This window comes from Rhopilema esculentum, chromosome 15, assembly GCF_057945365.1.
Source record: "Rhopilema esculentum isolate cy_ngs chromosome 15, ASM5794536v1, whole genome shotgun sequence".
Taxonomy (NCBI): domain Eukaryota; kingdom Metazoa; phylum Cnidaria; class Scyphozoa; order Rhizostomeae; family Rhizostomatidae; genus Rhopilema; species Rhopilema esculentum.
The window spans coordinates 4,416,652-4,439,137 of record NC_142829.1 but is presented as its reverse complement, the minus strand read 5'-3'; the positions used below and the strand labels follow the sequence as shown (position 1 = coordinate 4,439,137).

General features: G+C 35.8%; 1 protein-coding gene across 1 annotated transcript; it reads right to left on the bottom strand.

Annotated features, from left to right (window-relative positions):
- Positions 1-643: 643 nt before the first annotated feature.
- LOC135685123 (ankyrin repeat and BTB/POZ domain-containing protein 2) lies at positions 644-22,356 on the bottom strand. The gene is made up of 20 exons (XM_065200929.2): positions 19,819-22,356; positions 16,633-17,068; positions 14,403-14,566; positions 13,745-14,061; positions 11,983-12,138; positions 11,198-11,387; positions 10,200-10,289; positions 9,555-9,656; positions 9,049-9,139; positions 8,521-8,772; positions 8,119-8,168; positions 7,911-7,974; positions 7,086-7,264; positions 6,038-6,149; positions 5,318-5,427; positions 4,409-4,477; positions 3,028-3,093; positions 2,568-2,681; positions 1,814-1,921; positions 644-1,175 (listed from the first exon to the last, which is right to left on the bottom strand). The coding sequence occupies exons 1-20, from the start codon at positions 20,044-20,046 to the stop codon at positions 1,083-1,085; spliced, it is 2,991 nt and encodes a 996-aa protein (XP_065057001.2). The 5' UTR covers positions 20,047-22,356; the 3' UTR covers positions 644-1,082.
- Between the last annotated feature and the right edge of the window lie 130 nt (positions 22,357-22,486).

Below are 22,486 nucleotides of genomic sequence, written 5' to 3'. Positions count from 1 at the left end.
ACCTACGAAAATCTTCCCATTCAAACAAATTTAGCCAATACTCTTGTCACATCACACCAGAAATTGAGAGTGCTTATAATTTCAGAGTTATATTATTTTCTGAATGGACCGAAGGAAATATTATTCAATGGCCTTCCAAACTGTGAAATTTATTCCACTGGAAAAGATATGCCTTTGCATTACAGCCATCTTCTACATGAAAAGTATCCAGAATATTAAAAAGAAACACGATTAAATGGAAAAAGCACCTATACAAAGATGGAACTGTAAATGTATTTCTTATCATCCACCATAAAGTTTTTATCATGAATAATACACATTAATATGCGACTTATATTTAATATTTTTATATTTAATTGTTTTGTTATGTTGAATATTTGAATGTATATAAAGATAAGCATTTTCAGAATTATAGTACATAATAGCACTATTTTATTACTCTAGAAATCATTTCATATCACATATCTTTGGTTTAAAAAGTAAATCAAACAAGTGTCTTTTTGTATCCAGCTCCTACTAAATTTATGGTTCTACTCCCAATGATTCTTAAAAACAGATCCCTTAATAAAAGGATAGAAATTTTTTATGCATCAATTTGTTGACAAAAATTTTTTGTGATTCAGTGCCAAAAATGTCATGTTTTGTGGACAAGGATCTCAAATTTGTGCCTAGCAGCATAAAGCAAGGAATGTGTCTAAGTTAAAAAACTTGGCATTAAGGAGATTCTACTGGGCTTTCTTGTAATGGATTATGTAGTTAAAGGGAGGATATTTCTTTCACCAGTTTAAAGTTTATTTATACAAAGATCTAAGGTTTAACAATGAAAAGCAAGATTGCTGTAAATGAAAGTCGTCGCTTGGGCCCTACTGTGGCATGCCCTCTTTTGCTATGCCTCTGGACACAGCATGTTTTTCTGAGAGTAGAAATCTGGGAACAAGCAGAGAAAGAATGATACATGCCTTTAAATGAAACTATCATTTAATAAATCTTCAAGTACTTAACATGGTATATTGGATATTCCATTTTCATAATCTTTCAGGGGCGATGCTTTTACCCAGTTGACTAAGAAGCTTGAGTTTGTATCATAGGTAAGTTGCGGTTACGATGTTGGCACTGTCTGTCTGTTTTCCAAGCAAACTTTGCAGGAACTCTTGCTCAAGATAACCAAAGATATTCTGGAAAAGAAGAGAACGAATTCTCATTCTGTCAGTTGCAAAAACTGAACACAAAACCCTGTTAACAATAGGATAAAAAGCGGAGAATCTCATATTGTTGGCGCAAGTGTTGAAGTGAAGGGAATTGTTGTCAACAAAATACTTTCGTCAAGTTTGCTTATACGCAATGCATTACTGATAAGGTTAATGATTACAGGGCAAAACACACAAAGACATAGATCAAATTCTGTTTCGTAAAGTTCAGAATTTGCAACGAGAAATTCTGGCAAAATAACATGTAATGGTGGACGAAGCTGATGTATATTCGCAGAGTTGCGTAAAAAAATCCATTAAAATCTGCAATAAAATCTGCAAAAAAGACGCATATTCCATTTGTTTCCTTGTACCTCATTTGGTTTAGGATCTGGTCACCTCTGCCTGTGCCCAGTCTCTGTTATGAGAATCCATTTAAAGCGTAATCCCTTTGGCGGCTATTGTAAATCGATTGAATTAAGACGAAGAAAACAAAATAAAGTTTTAAACTTTTATGGGGAAATTGCTTCGAGTTTTTACATCTGAATAAGATAGATGGCAGAAAAAATAGCCATTAACACAAAACAGAATAGGCAAAGTGATACGGGAACTAAAATATATCGTACTTTGTTTTTGTCTAGCAAGTTGACAAACTCATCTCTTGAAACCATAAGCGAAAGATTGGCAAGGAAGAAGTGATAGCAATATTTTTCTAGCTGATATGCCTTGCAAGCCTAGAAAATAGAATATATATACATTCATTTGGTTAGCCAAATTAAAGCAAAAACATGTAATGCGCTATAGGAGAAAATAAAGTGGAACATGGATTTTCTGAGAGATTGCCTAAACAGAGTCATTTCATGTTCTGAGTTTGATACGGGTAACGAAAGCACCTGCGACCCTTGGGAAAAACTGAGATGGGCCCCTAATTCCCGACTGCAAAAAAGTTCCGTTCATTGGTAAAGAGCATATTGCACACAATAACAAGATACAAAACTGATAATTTTTCTCTAGAAAAAGTAGTTCAAAAAAACTTTATCGAGCAGCATCAAATTTGATAATGGATTACAGGAGTTTATTTTGTGAAGAATTCTTCAAGCATCATCCCACCACTAGCTTTCTGAGCCCAGTAGCCCAGGGCAATCCAAGAACTTCACAGGGAGGCTGCTAGTGCCTGTCTCTCCAGAGAACCCTAAATATCTAGAGACCTAGAATATCAATACCCTTACATTTAAGTCATGACTTTACAGAAAACTCAAAAGGAAGGCAGCTGTTTATATTCAACGTTTACACTTTGTTTAGAATGTCTTACTAATTTTAAAAAGGAGGCTTGTTCCTTTTAGATTTTTTGTGATAAGAAAACATTATTTGGGTACTTGCCTTTGAACTCAAATAAACATCTACTGCATTATAAGATGTCATATGTCTTGCACTTTCAAATTCACAAGTTTGCTTCAATGATGGTAGCTGAAGTTTGGCTGCGCAATCAAGCAGCTGAGAAAAAGAAATCATAACTGCGTCAAATACATTGGACTAAATCAGATTTGCGTTGAATTTGGTAAAATAAATCATATTCAGGGGTGTAATGGAAGAGGGAAGGGTAAGGCACACGTGTCTGTCATACTGAGAAGTAAAACTGATAGAACGACAAAGTGATTTCTATTTAGTAATGTGGCTTCTTATATACTTATTCTTCTTTCACCACTTTTCCCAGGGTTTCATTTATCATTCATAATTTTCATCATCAATCAGAATTATGTTATTTAGACAGAAATTTGATGACAAAATCAAAACATATATCATGATTTATAACTGTATATTGTGATACGGATTGTAATACCTCAAGGACCTTATCTGGTTGGCTTTGATACAATACGCCACCACTATATAAGAACTGCATCGCAGCCTAGAAATAAGAAATGCTGATTAAATAGCTAGGCCAGTATTTAGCCTTGTATAATGGAAACAATTTTTTTGCGGTACAGAATTTGAAAATGGCTTTGAAAAAAGCAAACATTTTACAACATACTTAAAGCTTTTTCGTCTGACACTCCTCAGAGCATAAAACGTCAGAATAGGTTCCGAAAAAACACGATGGAAAAATATATACCCAGTTGTGGATCGAAATAGGCCAATCAGAAAAACGCAAGCACAAGACCGGTATAGTTGATCAATCAGTGCCGCGAGCCTAAAGAAAAATTACCAATGGAGTCCAAGAGAGAAAACGAACTCCTTTTGTCTACACAATGGCGGCTTTTTCGTTTTTATGTAGATTGACTCCAAAACTGCTAGATGGAAGGACGACCGGGCTCTGCCAATTATCCGAAACATGTCGTCATTATAGAGTTTTGCACAATCTGGGTTGTCTAAAAGATGTTGACCAATGGCAGAATCACTTGTTTTAACAGTGTTTCTAGACCTACAAGATCGAGGAGGCTGTTCTCTTTGAGGGGCAAATATAATGACGACATGTTTCGGATAATTGGAAGAGCCCGGTCGTCCTTCCATCTAGCAGTTTTTGAGTCAATCTACATAAAAACGAAAAAGCCGCCATTGTGTAGACAAAAGGAGTTCGTTTTCTCTCTTTGACTCCATTGGTAATTTTTCTTTAGGCTCGCGGCACTGATTGGTCAACTATACCGGTCTTGTGCTTGCGTTTTTCTGATTGGCCTATTTCGATCCACAACTGGGTATATATTTTTCCATCGTGTTTTTTCGGAACCTATTCTGACGTTTTATGCTCTGAGGAGTGTCAGACGAAAAAGCTTTAAGTATGTTGTAAAATGTTTGCTTTTTTCAAAGCCATTTATAATGGAAACCTGCATCATGCTATAAAGATAAGGCCTAGCGAAAAAATTCAAGGGCGTGTTTACGAACAGAAGCAAATAGATGACACAAAGAACGAAACAGAACAAATTTCGGATCATGGGAATACCTGCAATCAATGTAGATTAAGGAGACCAAGAGCCTAGAAAAGGGGAAAAGAGCTAAATAAAGAAAATTGCTAAATTTTGGGCGGACAGAGGGGGAAACTGTCTCTGCTGTTACCATGGTGCAGGCGTTTTGACTTCACGTTACCGTCATGGTTCTTGGTTGCCAAAACATCAACATTCGGGACTCTGCTGACATTGTATTTTCAAATGACTCAAATTCGGATCGGACCTGATCACTTCAGAGTCAAAAGGAGACAAATGTGTCATGTTTCCATCCGTACAACGTACCTCAAAAACAGAGTATTTAATGCCATCTATGTTCACTTCTCCCTTGTCATCTACACATCTTGTCAATTCCTGAATATATCGAAGACTAATTTGAGATAGCATTTGGGACAAAATATATTTTAGCTGATAGTAAGCATATTGGTTTGAGCTGTATGGGAACAGATGAAGAAAAATGCATCAATAGCATGATACAAAAATGTTCTAGATAGAGAATATTGTCTGGAAACTATTGTCAATGCTTAATTTTTGAACTTAATTTAGATAACTTGTTGGAAATTAAAAAAAAAATTTTTAGGAAACAGTTTGTTAGAAAATGAAGAGTCGCGGATAAAAGTAATAATGTAAAGCAAACACAAATAGATTCTTCAAAGATAAAGACAAGATTGCCTATTCCACACTTAAAAATAACAGAAAAATATTGTCTTCAGACTCAGAACAAATTGAGGAAATTAATAAATTCAAAATTCATTTGATTTAGTGTCATGTCGTTTTGTCTGTTTTAAAAACGAATACACCTATCTTTAGTAAGGATACTCTAAATTCCTTCCAGCCTCGGTATTATTAAGAGTCTTTTCGTTTTTAGCCTAAATGTTCTTATATTTTTTTAAATCTGATATGGTTTCAGGGGAGCATTGCTCGACTTCCAATAGAAACAAGGTTTTTTGAAAAAAGATATATGCTTGCCATGCAATGCTCTGCATGAACATGGCAAAGCAGGCAGCTGTCGAAAGATGAGACACAAATATGCGAGCTGATGCTGAGCGATACTCATAAAAAATTAGTGATGCTAAGCCTGAAAATTGTTATAAACAATATTCTCATAGGAGTAGCCAGAAAATAATGATATCGTTCAAACCAAGAAACATGAAAGGTACTTTAATTTGTGACGAACAAAATGCACAAACAAACCTCTAATCTTTTTGAGGCATTCTGCAGTATAATTTTATGTGCATAGAAGGGTTTTCCTTCTATATTGAAAATAATATCAGCCATTTCTTTGCTGTTGACAAACTTTGTTCCTGAAAAACACGTGAAAATGATTAATCGAAGACCATCAAAATAGAAAAATTTGAAGAAACGTTACAGCAAGATCATTTAAACTGGTTCTGATTTCCTGATGAAAAATTTAATTGACAAAATGACAAAATCGAATAATTTCTTTGAAAGAAAAATTACAGCCATATAATCTGAAAGAGAATTTTATTTCAAAATTTTTTTATCTTCAAAATGTTTTTCTCAAAGAATTATTTATCGGTTACGTTTCAACGATTTATCAATTAATGTAGCGAAAAATACAAAACAATCATTAATCATCTTTTATTGCTTCAAGAGAAAAGAATAAAGTTATTATTTTGAAAGATCATGGTTATCATTAACAAAGTATCTGTTGATGGCTATTTAACATTTTCTAAATCTCTAAAATTTCTTTTTTATCGGCAATGATAATTTTGAATCAACACATAATATCGAAACATTTTTCATAATTTGGAACAAATGCATATTTGAAATGTAACGCTCTTTAAAAGAGGTCAATTTGTAAAACATTTAACTAATTTAGAATCTTTATAGGTTATTCGTATTGGCCTATATGACGTCATCATTTAAGAACTCCTTAGCAATACGTATTACCTATTTTTGGTAAAATGTTTGTGTGGTCTTCTTCTACGGCTCTGACATCTATTTTTGGCGTTTCACCATAAAACATAGATATAATGGATGCAACTTGTTGAATACTGGACGACTGTCGAAATCAAAAGCAATCATTGAGAATATTATTTTCTGTTGCTATTCACATGTATGATGATGAAAATCTATAAGCAACTGAAAATGCAAAAATGAGAATCTTAGGTTTACGAAAATAACCGTTGCTACTTTTATTGTGCAGTGTTCAACAGCAGCTACAATCCTTGCTGGAACGCCTTCCAATCGCGGCATGCAAATTAACAAAGCATGTCTAAAACTACCTTACCAAAATATCACTGCCGCTCCCAAAATCTCGACCCCCTCCCCCCGTACAATGTTGATTTATTTTCTTAACACCTTCATACAGCTTTCAGGGAAAAATGTTTTACCTTCAGCATCAGAACAGCCAAATTGAACAACATTATAATGGGGGTAGGGGGGATTTTTCGACAAAGCTTTATCTTTGCGCAAGTGTTCCAACACTTTTGGCAAGGATTGTAGCTTTGATAATAAAAAGCAGTCTGTTGGGGAAAATAATTTTCATCCTAAGAATATCTTTGCAAAGGATCGTGGACAAATCAGCCAGAACTTTTCACTGTGCTCTATTATTTTGTCACAAGTTCTTCAAAATTTCCTTGGAGCTCTATTATTTTGTCACAAGTCCTTCAAAATTTCCTTGGAGGACCCTTGAGCTGGAGGACTGGGTAGCTCGAAAAATCCCTGGTTTCCAACATTTGAAAATTACCCAAAGCAAAAGCTTCCAAAAAAGTGCAAAGAATTTGGTCAGAGGAAGGGAAGATGGAACTCTGATCAATGAAACCATGCAAGGAACAAAAACGAGGACAAAATAGCGGACGTATAACATGTTTAGCTATAATTACCAATAAACTAGTAGGGTAACAATATATTTGATACCACGTGTTCTTGAAAGTTGACAAATCAAAACTTTATAAACAGTAAAAATGCCCATCAAGAACAGAGTAAAAATTCATACCGGATTATCACGAAATATTTCAAAAAACATGCAGGCATGACGTTCATTGATACCGCTGGATAGTTCAGCGTCACTGATATCTGGGAAGTCAAGAAGCAGACACTGGACTGCCTCCATATCGTTGTACTCATGGGCATACGCGAGGGTAGTGATCCACGTATGGTAATTCCAGGGGGTATCTGTAAGTAAGAGATCTTAGGTACAAATACATTGGTACACACAATAAGATTTCATAAAAGAGAAATCACTCAATTAGTTAACGATGGCTATTAATCACTGAAGGCATAATATTAATAAGTAAAATATTATAATCATTGGTTGCAACATTGAATGTGACGTGTCTGACTTGTTCCAGTATTAGATTTAACCGTACGAAAACCAGATTACAGAGTTCTTAAGTGTTAAGTCATATAAAATATATTTTACTTTCATAAACTTTCTTTTTTGCCATATAGCCTGAATGTTTACTTTGAAATATATCATAATATGGAAAATAAATTGGACACATCGAAAGGAAGGACCAGGACACTGCTCGATAAACATAAGCTTCTCAGTGTCCTAAGACTACCTTCGGATGCTTGGTAGAAACAAATACAAATACAAATACAAATGTATTTAAAAAGTCTTATCGAAATATGAAACCGATTAAATACGTAATCTTTCCCTTGTATTACTTAAATTGCGTGGTGTGAATTTTCTTTCACATTAATTCATTATTCGGTGTTTTACTCTCATTACATACATTCTACATGCAATTCAGTATTTGATAATAATCAAAAACCTTTTTGAGCAGATAAGTGATAGGAAAAACAATAATAACCATACCAAGACTTCGAATTTCTAATGCAATATGTACATAGCCATGCTCTGCACTTTCATACATCGCTTCCTGAAATGCACATAGCAAATATAAAGATTATAATATTCATCGCATTTTCTACGGAGGGGCTTATGGATTTTAATTTTTATAAATAAACATTACCTAAAAGATTGGTAAAATGACATGGTGAAAGAAGAAATGGCCTTTGTTTACCTTCAAAATTTTCCTTCTACTTTGGTCTGTTTCTTCTTCAGGAACTTCCTCTAGACAAAAAAAACGCAGTCAATAAACAGTTACCTCAGATGATCAAGAATCAAAATCACAGATAGCTGTATGATACCATCAGGTTTATGATCAGGTCATACCTTAAAGTCACACAATCAGGTGCTGCAATATTTGGAACTTGAGTCACTTTAAATTCCCTCTCTCTCTCTCTGTCTCTCTCTCTGTCTCTCTCTCTGTCTCTCTCTCTGTCTCTCTCTCTGTCTCTCTCTCTGTCTCTCTCTCTGTCTCTCTCTCTGTCTCTCTCTCTGTCTCTCTCTCTGTCTCTCTCTCTATAAGAAATCCATTTAAGGATGAAGGTTAGATGATACGATACAGACTAACGCCACGTACCCCTTTCCTCTGAAAGAGCCTCTACAAGGGATAGATTTCCCCTCTTTCCTGGCTTTTCTATTCTAATTTGATCTGGAACAGACAGTAGTTTCCTAAGTGTTCTTCTTCGACCATGGGCAGCTGCAAGACCATGAAGATGCATTTTCTGTAAATTCTCATCAGCATCTTGAGCTCCATGATTTTCCAGCTCTTTGCTCACCAAAGTGGTATTTATACGCTTAGATAGAAGCTGTGTGAATATTGTAAATTGTCCTATAAATAAAAAATACCAGTCAGTAGTGCTATACAGCAAACTACAGACAGACTTCACTTTGATGCAAAAGTTGTCAAAAAGCTTTCTCTGCATCTAAGAAAGCTGCCAAGTTTTCTCTGAACATTGGCTAAGTTTTCATTGCAAGCATGCTGCTTCGATGAAGAAATTATTTTGATGTACAACATAAGTATTTTCCTAGCTTAATTCAGATCTGCTCTGTGTTTTTATGGCAAAATTTCTGTACGATTGATTTGAGTATTGTTATGCTTTAATACCGGCTGCAGCAGCTAAGTGCAAAGGCGACAGCACGTCCGCAGCTCCAGGGATAAATAAATCATCCGGTATAGCTCCATTTTCAAGCAGCGTCTATCAATTATAAGAAATATAATAAGTAAATATAATATAATAATAAGAAATATTTTTGTCAAGTAAATATTTCTCAAAGAGCGTAGAATATGAAAGAAAATATTCTGAATATTTATCTTGAGAATAAAGAGATGCAGGGGATGATATTTAGGTCTATTAGCAGCAAAAGTGCCAACATTTCCCAATGAAAGTCCCTGAGCTGAAATGCCTGTATTTAATATCACGCAGCCGACACCCATTTTCTAAAAAGTAACTTCTCATTGTCATCATCATAATCAGCATCTAAAATTTTACATTCAAAGCCCGCCTCAAGTCCACAAATTAGTTGCATCACAACGTTATTTAGAATAATTAAAGAAAGCTTTAAGAATTATTTTGCAGAATTTCAAAATTTGAAAGCGAAATCAAAAGACACCTTGACAATTTCACCATGTCCCGATGTGACCGCAAAAGACAGAGCACTCCAACCCTTGATTGTTGCCGGAATGCAGTCATTCTCTTGCGCATCAAAAGGAACCTGGAAATCAAATTTTTGAAGGTCATTTATTAAGAGTCTGATTAAAATATATTATTCCAATAACAAGACCCAAATAAATTCAACTTGCTTCACTATTTACAGATAACTTAACAATATCACGTGAAAAATAGCCTCCGTGGATATTACATGGAGATGGATAGCAATATGTATTCAAACAAAAACAAAGAGGTTCATCATTTAATGGTTTTTATAGAGTAGTGTATAGAGTGATAAACTTTGAAATGATTAAATAAAATTCAATGTAATTAATGGTAACTTTTTTAAAAATTATACTGTAAGAGTAAATCACTATGCACTTTTAAAGATATAGTTGAAAATAAATATCAACACTCTATTTTAACATTTGTTCAATTAAAAACAAATCTTGCGGTATAAGATGTTTCGGCAAGAAAATAATCAAATATTAAGCAATGTCGTCCATGTAGTTTTGCCAGACTTTATCAAGCCTTTCACAGCAATACTCATACGGCGAGAATTCAATTTAAAAAGTTCAGCATATAAAGCCTCGTAGGGCAGCAATACCCTCGCATTCAAGTTAACTCTTCTCTCAATAAGGTCTTTACAAAGGCTCTTGTTTCCGTGTAAAGAGGCGTACATCAGAATTGTCATTCCCTAGTAATTTTGAAAGAAAATAGCTTTTATAGAAAATAAAGGAGCAGAAAAGAAAAAGAAAAAGTGAAAGGAAATAGAGAGTAAAAGCAAACGCTGAAAGCAAAATGAACAGAAAAAATCACAGCTTTAGCAATCCTACGTAGACAAGGGATTTTAATCCTCATAAAATTGTTTCATGTAATAACCAAAAAGTTCACATGATTCGATCGTGTCTCAACTAAAAGAAACTCGCCATTTTAAAGGAGAAGTGATTGTGATGAAGTAATTATTTTCAAAAAGGACACTAAACATTTCTATATTATTATAAAAAATCTCGTACTATTAGCAGACGTGTTTCAGTTTCAATATCGCAAATCAATTACTACATATCAAGGTTACAAAAATGATGAAATCGTCATTTAAGACAAAAATAAAACATTTTAGGCCCGAGCATCTATGCAAAGTCTAGCTACAGTATTTGACCATAACGGCTGATGGATAAAAAAGAGACCAATAATAATTCATGTTAAAAGGCAGGGATGAACCCAAAGAAAACTTTGGAGGGTGTCACATCAGATGTCTAGATTTGACTACAAAAATGGCGTTCCTGAGGTGTGACTGCTGGAAATTATAAAACGTAACCAAACTGCCTCCAGTACTGTCTTGGGCTATTGGAAAATACACAGAAAATTTGTCTGGCATATACAGTACATAGTACATACATAGTACATAGTATGAATGACTTATCTTCGAAGTTTAAGTGGTGAAATAGATAATAAACTTAACAATCTAAAACAATTTTTGCATGTACCGACAAACCCCCAAAAAGGGATACAGTACCTCCAGCACGCCCTGTTTGAATAGAGCCATTGTTACAAGCCATTAGAATAAGAGGGCAATATTGATTAAAGTCAAGGACAAGGACTTACTTTTGAGTCATGTCTGTTTAAATTTTGAGATGAGAATTGTGCAAAAATCTTTTTTCGTTCACCATCGTGTTTGGAATCAAGTAATGCTTTCATGAAAAATGGGTTGCTCAAGTGAGCCTTGGCTGGGCTATTAACCATCTCATCCTCATTTAGCTGTGACAAAGATGGCTGACAAGATTCAGAACTTGGCCTACGATGCAAACATTTCAACCTAGTGTTACCCATCTAACAAAATTGGTTTCAAGATTATCAAAACATTGAATTAAACCTTTTTATACAACTCTGTCAAATTTGTGTCTATACAAGAAATAATATCTCAGCATTGCGTTTATATGTGCGTAAGCAATTGATGTATTACCCCTGTAAATTTTGCAGATAAAGAGTGGCCTTTTATGCAATTTCTAACGTTTTGAACTTCAGTTCATCTTGGTGACTTAGAGACAGTATTGCTAGGAGATGTTAATCGCATACTTTGATATTTAGGGATCTTTTAAGAACTTTTACTGAAGGCTCTAGTGCAATAAAGAATTTTCAAACTACGACCAATTTAAGGTAAAAGCAAAGTTTGCGGGTATGCACCATTGATCATACTGGGGGAGGCTTCAAATAAGTAATAGGTGAAAAAGTACTTTGCAATGGGAAATGATGGAGAAACTTTTGGGAAAATATCAGGGCAAAATAGGGAATTTTTTAACGAACAATCTCAAGCAGCACATGTTTACAAGCTATTCCACTGACAAAAGTGGTATACAACGGCTAGAAAGGTAGTTCAGAAAATGTGATACCAGGCTTCTCTAGCGAGGCAAAAACAGCTAGGTAGGAGCACACGAGCAGCCTGTTTGACGTCATCAGCATCAATGCATTTTCCAAGCCTGCTTTTGGCGAATACTCCACAAACTCTGACCCATTCACTTATAGGATGTGCATCCTCACAAGGATTGCTGCAAGAGACAAAGAGAGCATAACACTTCGTAAATAGGAAACAGCACTGATTGTGAATGAAAAAAGAAACGTGGCTGGAGGGCAAATATCGTTAGTTGAATGAATCATAACTCCATCATTGAGCAAGTGTGCAATTGAGTTATGGCAAAAAATCGACTTAAACAATACAGTTATTAAGGAAACAAATAGGTAAATAGATACAATCTTATTCAATAACAGCCATACCAAATTTTGCTTGAGAAATTGTGGCTATAGCAAACTAAGCCTTCAAAATGAGCTCATATGCGAGGTTAAGCATGCAACTGTTAATACAACTGACCACACTCAACAGTTTCATTTTAAGTGACTATAAAAAGAGTACAGTATACTAACGAATTGCAATTAGATAATAACCAAAGCTAATCTAGCTATTCAGAGGTAGACACTGGAAGCGCAGAATAGAAATTTTCTATTCTGTGCTGGAAATAAGGCAAGTGGATTTCTGAAGGTGATAATGCAAATTACATTATTATTGCAATCAACTAATTGATGCAATCAACAACTAACTGAACAATCATATGGGAAAACTTGAAGCAGTTCAATATTCTGCTGCATCAGCAGTGACTGGAGCATGGAAAGGAAGATCTCGTGAAAAACTCTACGAGGAGCTTGGTTGGGAATCCCTAAGTCTACGATGTTGGAGCAGACCCCTCGTTCATTTCAAGATTATCAACGATATTACCCCCTGACTACACAAGATACCCTATTCCACAATCACCACAGCCTATGTATTCTTTTCGTAATGAAGATGTACTTGAGCAGATAAGGGCAAGAACGACAAGATTCAAGACCAGTTTTTATCCCGACTGTCTCTCTGAATGGAACACACTTGACCCAGAGATTAGGTTATCACTCTCACTACATATTTTCAAAACAAAATTATCGAATTATCCGACCCACTCCTAAACTAGTATACGGTATTCATGATCCAAAAGTTCTAGCTATTCTTACTCAGTTACGGGTAGGACTGAACAAACTAAATTATCATAAATTTAGGCATAACTTTAGAGATACATTGAACCCTTTGTTTTCTGCAAATGATGATGGACATGGAACATTTCCTGCTGCTCTGACATTCGTATAATGGGCCTAGATCTGATCTTCTCAATAGTGTAAATGCAATATTGCTCCCTCGTTGTTTTCCGTCTCTTTCAAATCAAGTTTTTCGCAAATTCATTTTGTATGGTGACGATTTTGTATGGTAACCATTGACACAAATAAGAAGCTACTTTAGGCAACGCTCATATTCATTCATGCTTCAGAACGCTTTTAAATATTTCATTGCTTTACATTAGCATCTACTTTTTGCCTGTTTACTCTGTATTCGTAATTACTTCACCTAGTTTTAGTTATATTTCTTTCTATCTATGTTTAATGTTGTGCGTTTTTATGTATCGGCCATGGGGTAGTAATTTTCTTTCGCTCTTCATTGTATTGCCCCCGTAGTGTAGTACAGTAATTAGGGTATGAATGTAAAATTGTATCGTAATTATTTTCTATGAATGATAAAAACTAACTGATACAGGAAGTGAATAAAATAATTTCTGAATAAAAAAAAATCAGCACCTTTCTAGAACTGGGCTACTTTGGGATATATCATCAGTTTCTCCATCCTCTGGAAATCGTTTCCGAGGACATTTAGTAAATTCGAAGAGTGTATCGATTGCAGAATTAGTCCATGGTATACCATCAGAAGTTTTTTTAGTGCTGTGTAGCATAGCTGGGCTACTGCGGCGCCTAACGCTGCGATGGCGAGGTGTGTCTGGCAAATCAAACACCGAGGCTTTCTCTATGATTGACGCAACTTCTTCTCTTGAAGCGAAGCATTTTGTGTTGCAGGTTTTGTTGTCCTCTCTGACAAAACTGCGGACTGGCTGGAAAAACTGGACAAGAAATCGGTTGCAATATCATGAGGTAAAGATCTGATTCTTGCAATCTAGAAAGTAGCTAAACACCAAGGTAATACATCAACGATAAAAAGAAAACAATATTAAATCAGGCCGCCACATTTCTCTAAAGTCTATTTAAAATGTAAATAATCACTTTGGCCATCAACCCGGGTAAAATTCTCTTATCTTATTGGCAACTGAAGCCTAGTCAGAATTATATTTAATTGTGATCTACAAAAGCAAAATCCGCTTTCTACCAGTAAAATGAATAGTGAGAGCTCGTGAACCAATACAACTGTAATTACAATTAAGCGTTCACTTAACATTGATCATACCATTTCCTTAGGCTGATCAAAAGGTGACTCTCCAGTGCATTTAACTGTAGATAAATGCTCGTAGACCTGAGCTGCTCTCCATATATCTGGCTTCCCAGATAGTGAGACGATGATATCATCGGCTAGGATACTATAATTTGCAACCAGTCCAGCCTTCTTTTTGTCTGAAATAGAGAGAAACTGTTCATACTTGCTCAAACGAGGTAAAAATTATAGAATTTTCCATCTAGGAACTTAAGATAAATCGAAGAATATTTCAAACCATACAGGTAAAGACTAATAAATGAACAGCACAAAGAAGTACTGTTAACCTGAAGATAATAAAATTAAAGACCGCCATTACACAGGCCCTTCACAAACAACAGCAACACACAGGTATGCATTCTTTAAGAATTCGTATCTAAGTATTTCCATATTCAATATTGGATGCGGCGAAGGCGCATACGGGATTTCTCAAAAAGAAGGAACATGTGCACGAGAAGAAAACGAATAATTGAAAATATGTTAGATGATAACTTTAATCTGATTTCTTGCTTTGCTTAAATCGTCGACCATTTCAAATTCGGAGTCTTTGTGAGAATCAGGATGGTAGAATGTCCTTACTACTAAGAGATTCAGGATGGTAGAATGTCCTTACTACTAAGAGATTCAGGATGGTAGAATGTCCTTACTACTAAGAGATTCAGGATGGTAGAATGTCCTTACTACTAAGAGATTCAGGATGGTAGAATGTCCTTACTACTAAGAGATTCAGGATGGTAGAATGTCCTTACTACTAAGAGATTCAGGATGGTAGAATGTCCTTACTACTAAGAGATTCAGGATGGTAGAATGTCCTTACTACTAAGAGATTCAGGATGGTAGAATGTCCTTACTACTAAGAGATTCAGGATGGTAGAATGTCCTTACTACTAAGAGATTCAGGATGGTAGAATGTCCTTACTACTAAGAGATTCAGGATGGTAGAATGTCCTTACTACTAAGAGATTCAGGATGGTAGAATGTCCTTACTACTAAGAGATTCAGGATGGTAGAATGTCCTTACTACTAAGAGATTCAGGATGGTAGAATGTCCTTACTACTAAGAGATTCAGGATGGTAGAATGTCCTTACTACTAAGAGATTCAGGATGGTAGAATGTCCTTACTACTAAGAGATTCAGGATGGTAGAATGTCCTTACTACTAAGAGATTCAGGATGGTAGAATGTCCATTCTGCTAAGAGATTCAGGATGGTAGAACGTCCTTACTACTAAGAGATTCAGGATGGTAGAATGTCCTTACTACTAAGAGATTCAGGATGGTAGAATGTCCTTACTACTAAGAGATTCAGGATGGTAGAATGTCCTTACTACTAAGAGATTCAGGATGGTAGAACGTCCTTACTACTAAGAGATTCAGGATGGTAGAATGTCCTTACTACTAAGAGATTCAGGATGGTAGAATGTCCTTACTACTAAGAGATTCAGGATGGTAGAATGTCCTTACTACTAAGAGATTCAGGATGGTAGAATGTCCTTACTACTAAGAGATTCAGGATGGTAGAATGTCCATTCTGCTAAGAGATTCAGGATGGTAGAACGTCCTTACTACTAAGAGATTCAGGATGGTAGAATGTCCTTACTACTAAGAGATTCAGGATGGTAGAATGTCCTTACTACTAAGAGATTCAGGATGGTAGAATGTCCTTACTACTAAGAGATTCAGGATGGTAGAACGTCCTTACTACTAAGAGATTCAGGATGGTAGAATGTCCTTACTACTAAGAGATTCAGGATGGTAGAATGTCCTTACTACTAAGAGATTCAGGATGGTAGAATGTCCTTACTACTAAGAGATTTCATGTTATTTTTAATGGATTATGGGTTCGCCAATTAGCAATATGATGCGTGTGTAACATTTGTGGATCTAAATTACCTATAAACGTCTACCTAGGCAAATTACAACGGTACATTTAACTTATATACTCAAAACTATTGTGTATAACAATGTTAAATACCATCAAAGAAATGAAAAAAATATATATCTAGCCAGGTGTCAATTCTCATCTGATTGCATTCTAGTTTTTATTCAATTTTTCAGAATCAGATGGGTATTGGGTTAAAATTGATTTAAGTATGTGACAAGATACCTCCTTCTTTCTGTGTATTTAGGAATTCGTTGAATGGCCTTGCAACTTTTTACTGTTAACCGATTTCAAATGCAAACACGTAAAAACATAAAATGCATACTTATCGCTTGGTCACTCAGATAGCAAATTTCTTCAACGAGGTATTCGAGAATAGCGGTAAAATACACAGCAGCTGAATCAGAGATGTGGTTGGCAAGATTATTCCTGACCATCCATCTAAAGACCCTTCCGACGGAGATGTCCAGGCCAGATCGCTCTGATTTGGACATGCGGAGGTGTTTTTCAGTATTTCTGTTAATGGAATGGACGTATAGATAGTACGCCTGGTAACTGTTTCCAATGCACGCTCGGGAAACAGCTTTATTGAAGATAACTTGCGTCGCGGAGTACACCTCATTTCTAGTACACACGTTAAATATCTTTGAAAATCTTTGGATTTCTCTCGCTAGGCGTGTAAGTAGAATTTTTAGTATCCTAGATACCTCTGTAATTGCTTTGTCTGTAAAAAGGTGCTCTCTGTTCCGCAACCGAGACACCTACAATGTAAAGTATCTATTGAGCGCAAGATCCAAAATAAATTGTTGTCATGTCATGTCATGTCATGTCATGTCATGTCATGTCATGTCATGTCATGTCATGTCATGTCATGTCATGTCACGTCACGTCATGTCATGTCATGTCACGTCACGTCACGTCACGTCACGTCACGTCACGTCACGTCATGTCATGTCATGTCATGCCATGTCATGTCATGTCCTCTCCTTTCATGTCGTGTCCTGTCATGTCATCTTATGTCATGCTATGTTATGTCATGCCATGTTGTGTCATGTCATGTTGTGTCATGTCATATTGTGTCATGTCGTGTCGTGTCATGTCATTTAAAAATTAAATTTTATAGCGTTGAATTTCGTAACCTTTTTCAACTATAGGGATATGTTTTGCGATTGAACTTTAAAGGTAAAATAGCTAGTAAAAACTTTATTGAATTAAGTCTAGTCGTACAGTTTATTAGAGGAACTTCAGTTGGAAGTACGAACGAACGATATCTGCCTTTTAAATAGTAATCATTCAGTTACTTCCGTGGAAGGATCAAATCTAAGCAGACATGGGAAGCATATTCATTAGTTTTCAGCCCCCAAAGCACTGCGTCAAAATATGCAAATGAGGTTGCAAATGAGGTTGCTAAAGCCGGGCCAAGCGTACAGTACATTTCACCGAGCGAAAAATTAGAGTTTGGCGAATAGCTCAGTACGTTTAACCATATTATTCATCAAATATACAGACAATGAGCATCGCCTAACTCTAAATGAATGGTCTTTCAGCTTATGCTCGCTAATCAGCTGCTGGACTTGAAAGGACACGGCAAATAGACGATGTTTTTGTGCAGTAACATAATTGGCAAGAAGTTATAGAATAAACCAGTGTCAAGAAAAGAAGCAGATAATTATCTGTTCTGGATAATAATTATAATAACTCACATAAAAATCTTGAATTTTTGTAATTTGCTCAGTTTTTTTAAACTACCTATCACCAGAACGCTGCTTTTACTCGACAGCTGACTTCTGATTAACTTAGGCTAAACAGCGAAGGGTTGAATTTCGAGCTGTTGTTATTTTTCACGATTGCCTTTGTAGGTCATGCATTGTGAAACTCCAAATGTCCAAAGAAACAACCAAGATAGTTTGGATAGTTGGATTACTGAAATCTGAAAAAGTTTAGATTAATGCAGCAAATTTCTTTAATAAATCAAAGGATGAGCATGAAACAAATTTCAACTTTCTGTGGATCTTGAAATTAAAAGGTCTTTCAATAACTGCCAATGAGCTGAATGAATGAATTCTGAATTTTGGGAAGCAGAGAAATTCTCAAAAAGGGTAATCAATAACAGTGTTTTCATGAATGTTCTTGTACCCACGGTCAATAATCTATTCATTCATCCAACCACGTTAAGGCCAGCCGTCAAATATGACTATGTAGACCGGCATGTTCAAAAATTTGCATTAAAGGTGAACTGACACGCAAAAATGTTTTTTGATATAATGCAGATAACGATACAAGAAATCTTAATTTCAAGTTTTCGGTTAATTGTTATTGTCCGTTTTGACGCAATCCCGCTATAAATGTCATGAAATAATCGTCGAGTGCTCGACCATTGTCGTCACAAACACCATGTTTTTATTCCTTGAATGCAAATCACGCACGAACTGGACAGTTCAGTTCAACTTGTTCAGTTACTATTCGAGGAGATCTACGTAGCCTTTGATCCAAGATACATGAAAATTCGAGGCAAATAAAATGTACAAAGGATATGTGCTGGCTGGTACTGTGTTATGATAGGAGGGAATTTAAGTTTGGAAGAAATAGGCACTTTTAGCTGCTCGAAGAAATTCTCAATTCTGAAGTCAATCATGCGGACGAATGTTAGCATTTTTTCATTTTATCATGAATCTTGCAATTTTTTCGAATAAATCCAAAATATTATTACTTTGATATATTATTTCTACATCCAAATAAATCATGGATGTTATTTTGGGCTTGTAAACCCATCGGCTCACCCGCGTTACAGGGGTGCAGCGGCCTGGAAGTTGAAATTTTTACGCATTTTTTTTCCTGCAAATAACGACTTGATCGTACCAGGCTCTTTACCCCTTAAAATCTTTGACGTGATTGAATAAAGAATACGCCGAAAATGAGTGACTTAAATTCGAAATCTTTACTGCTTATATTGTAGTTAATCAGGATCAAAGACCGAAGTCAACTTTTTTTCTGGGGGGGGGGGGGGCGGTGGTGGGCAGCCCTGATAAAATAGTCTTACAGCAGCCGTATTTTACAAAATAAAAGAGGGCCTCAAACGCGTTGAATGATACGAAATTCTTGCAATTCTTATTATGAAAGGTTTGCAAAGGAGTTATAGTTTATTTTCCAATCAGGCTGTCGAAATGGAACCAAAACCTATTCATTAATGTATCGATGCTATTCCACAAAATCATAAAATTGCGGCCTTCCAGACTGTCGTGCTGCTCAAGTGATTTGAACACGTTGTTTGTGACGTCACGATTTTGCGGAAGGCTCGGGCAAACTCGTACATACTCGGAAAATTGTTCGGTGGCTAACTTTGACACGCAATAACTCGAAAACTGTGTTGAATATTAATAAATTGACAATGTCCCAGGTTTTTATGCTCGATATGCTTTCATTTGAGGTCAAGTTAATTTTGCGTGTCAGTTCACCTTTTAAGAAGCTTTTGATGTCAACGAACCAGCGCAATTTTTTTGTAAAACCTCACCTTTCTTAGGGTCTGACGGATGTCAAAAGGGGTCCATGGTTCATCCTTAATGTCTGGCAAATAGTTGTACCTTGGACTTTCTATCATGTACTCCTTGCTCTCTTCAACCGAAAACAATGATAGTTCATCATCGTGAAGGGACAGATAATGCATTGAATCATCCAGAAATCCACCCCTTTCTGACAGCATAATGGCATCGTAACATTCCTTGCAGGATATTGATGACATGATCTGCAAACGACTCGAGACCAAAACCAAAACGTTTTTCCTTTTATTTAAAATGTTTTGAAAAAAAGTAACCTTAGAATACACTCTGCACCAAACAAAAGTTTTACAAGAAAACTCAGCTACTGATAAGATTCATGTCGAGGGATGTTCAGCTGAGAAGTTAAATGTTTCTCGAGCACAAGAAAACTCAACTGCAGCAGGTTTGTGTTTTATTGTTACTGTGTTTGCTCCAAAAAATACAGCCGTGGATGAAAACAGTCATTCCAAAACTAGTCATAGGATGCAATTAACTAAGCTCGTGTTGTCTGTTGTCATTGTGAAGCAGCAAATGGTTGGCCAAGCGTTATCACCTCCTCTGATGCAGGAAGATACAGCCCTGACTTCATGAACAACAAATATTTGGAGTGGAAGGACTGATGATCTTCGGGAAATCAATTTCAATGCAAATCATTATAGACTTTTCACACAATGGTCAATAAATTGAGGCAACGCTGTGATGTGATTTACTGAGGCACAACTGCAAAAGTCGCCCAGTTGTAAATAGATTGATCAAAAAGCTTCTTCGATCCTCATTAGACTCTGTTCTTGAGTCAATACTCTCAAACGATAGATAACCACTATAAACTCGTTGAATATACGTCACATAAAGCGACTTGAGTACTCTACTGAGGATCTTTCGATGCTAATTCAATGAATCTAGTAGATCCTGTTTGGACATCAGATTTGTAGCAATTCAATAATGCCTGCACCTTTTCGTCATCAAATGTCAACAGCTTCTGACCTCCCCTACCGAAAATAAAACGATAGAGAAGGATCTACGGAAAGCAACTCACAATTTCAGTGACAGATAGGCTTCCAAATACTGCATATATGAAGTCAGTGATGTTTCATTATGAATGGAGATCCGTCAGCAAATTCACCTTCAGGTGACATCTTTATGACAACAACCTGCATTTCCCTGGACAAAACAGTCATTAAACATTCTTTATTCGGCTTGACAAATATTTAATCCAAGATTTCAGACAAAAGAAGGATTTTGTTTAGTAAAGCGATCCCAATACAAAAGTGTCACAGAATAGTCGGTGTTTGTCTTTGATATTTTCCTAGAGAGCGTTAGTAACTAGGAAGAGTAATTTGGTATTGACAACTGTTGACGAGGAAGATATGACTACATGCATGTCTGATATCAGTACTGATCATTACAACAATTCCAAGTAATTTCTACAACTGATTTGCATTATGATGCATTGTAACAGTGCAATAGTCTTGCCACTATGTTAAAATCATTTACAGTTTGTGGGTAAACAGCAAAGTAGGCCCTCGTGGAATACTTGTTTTCTTGAGAAAAAGAAACAGCTTTTAACCCGTTTGTAGGTATATATAGGTTTGTCAACTGTCTAATCTTAACATTGTAGGTCATTGAAAGAAGTGGCATTTCATGGAACAATGATGCGTTAGTTGTTGCTTTGAAGTTCATCATTGCATACTTTGATGTTCAGCAAAAATATATCAACAGCAAGTTGAAAATGATCAAAAAACTTCTTTTGGTTATCCTCTCGACATAAGGTGTAAAATTCGACCGGCGGTCCTCCAAAAATGTTTTCCCAACAGGTAGGACCAAACCGAATACACAATTCAGTTGGAAAAACCACGATTAGAGAATTGATCCTGAAGGAGATGGCATTGTATAGGAAGCCTTATTTAAGAGAACTGAGGCTTATATAATGTATCCTAAACCTATGACCTATTATCTTTGAAAATATGCTACGAATAGTACTCGAATAACAAAGTAAAGGAGTTGAACATTTCACTATTCATTCAAATGGACTCTACATCCATTCATTATCTCCGAAGTACAACAATATCCCTAGGCTGTGTAAAACCCTAAAAGATTAAGTGGTATGACAACAATGGATATGCTTACGAAAACTTTAAAATAAAAGTAATAAATTCATATGCTTACTCAAATAAGAGCTAAAGCTTATTGCAAAGGAGTGTTGCATTTCCTTTATCTCTAAATCCTTTCTAATAATAATTCTTTGTGATGTTGCATTATTTCGAACATATCACGTTTCTGTTATATCTATTAATCTGTCCTTTCTACTGAGAGAGTCGTCTTGGCATCTTACGAAAGAGCAGTAGGCAAACAGTGGCTTCATTAAAACTACACGGTTGTTTCGAAAATTTTCTATCTCAAATAGAGAGCGGTTGAATCGTACTGTTATAGCAATCATTTTGCTCTGATATGACCAAAATGAGCACTTAATAATGACTGATCATGCAAATATGACCGTTGTCTTACCCCTAGAACAAGTATCCCGACTCGTTCAAATGCGACCAATCAGAATTGGTTCAAGTAGACAATTTGTGCCAGGTCGATCATTCCTATTTCATGGAGAAATAAAGTATTTTTAACTTTTAGTGCAGGATACAGTGACTA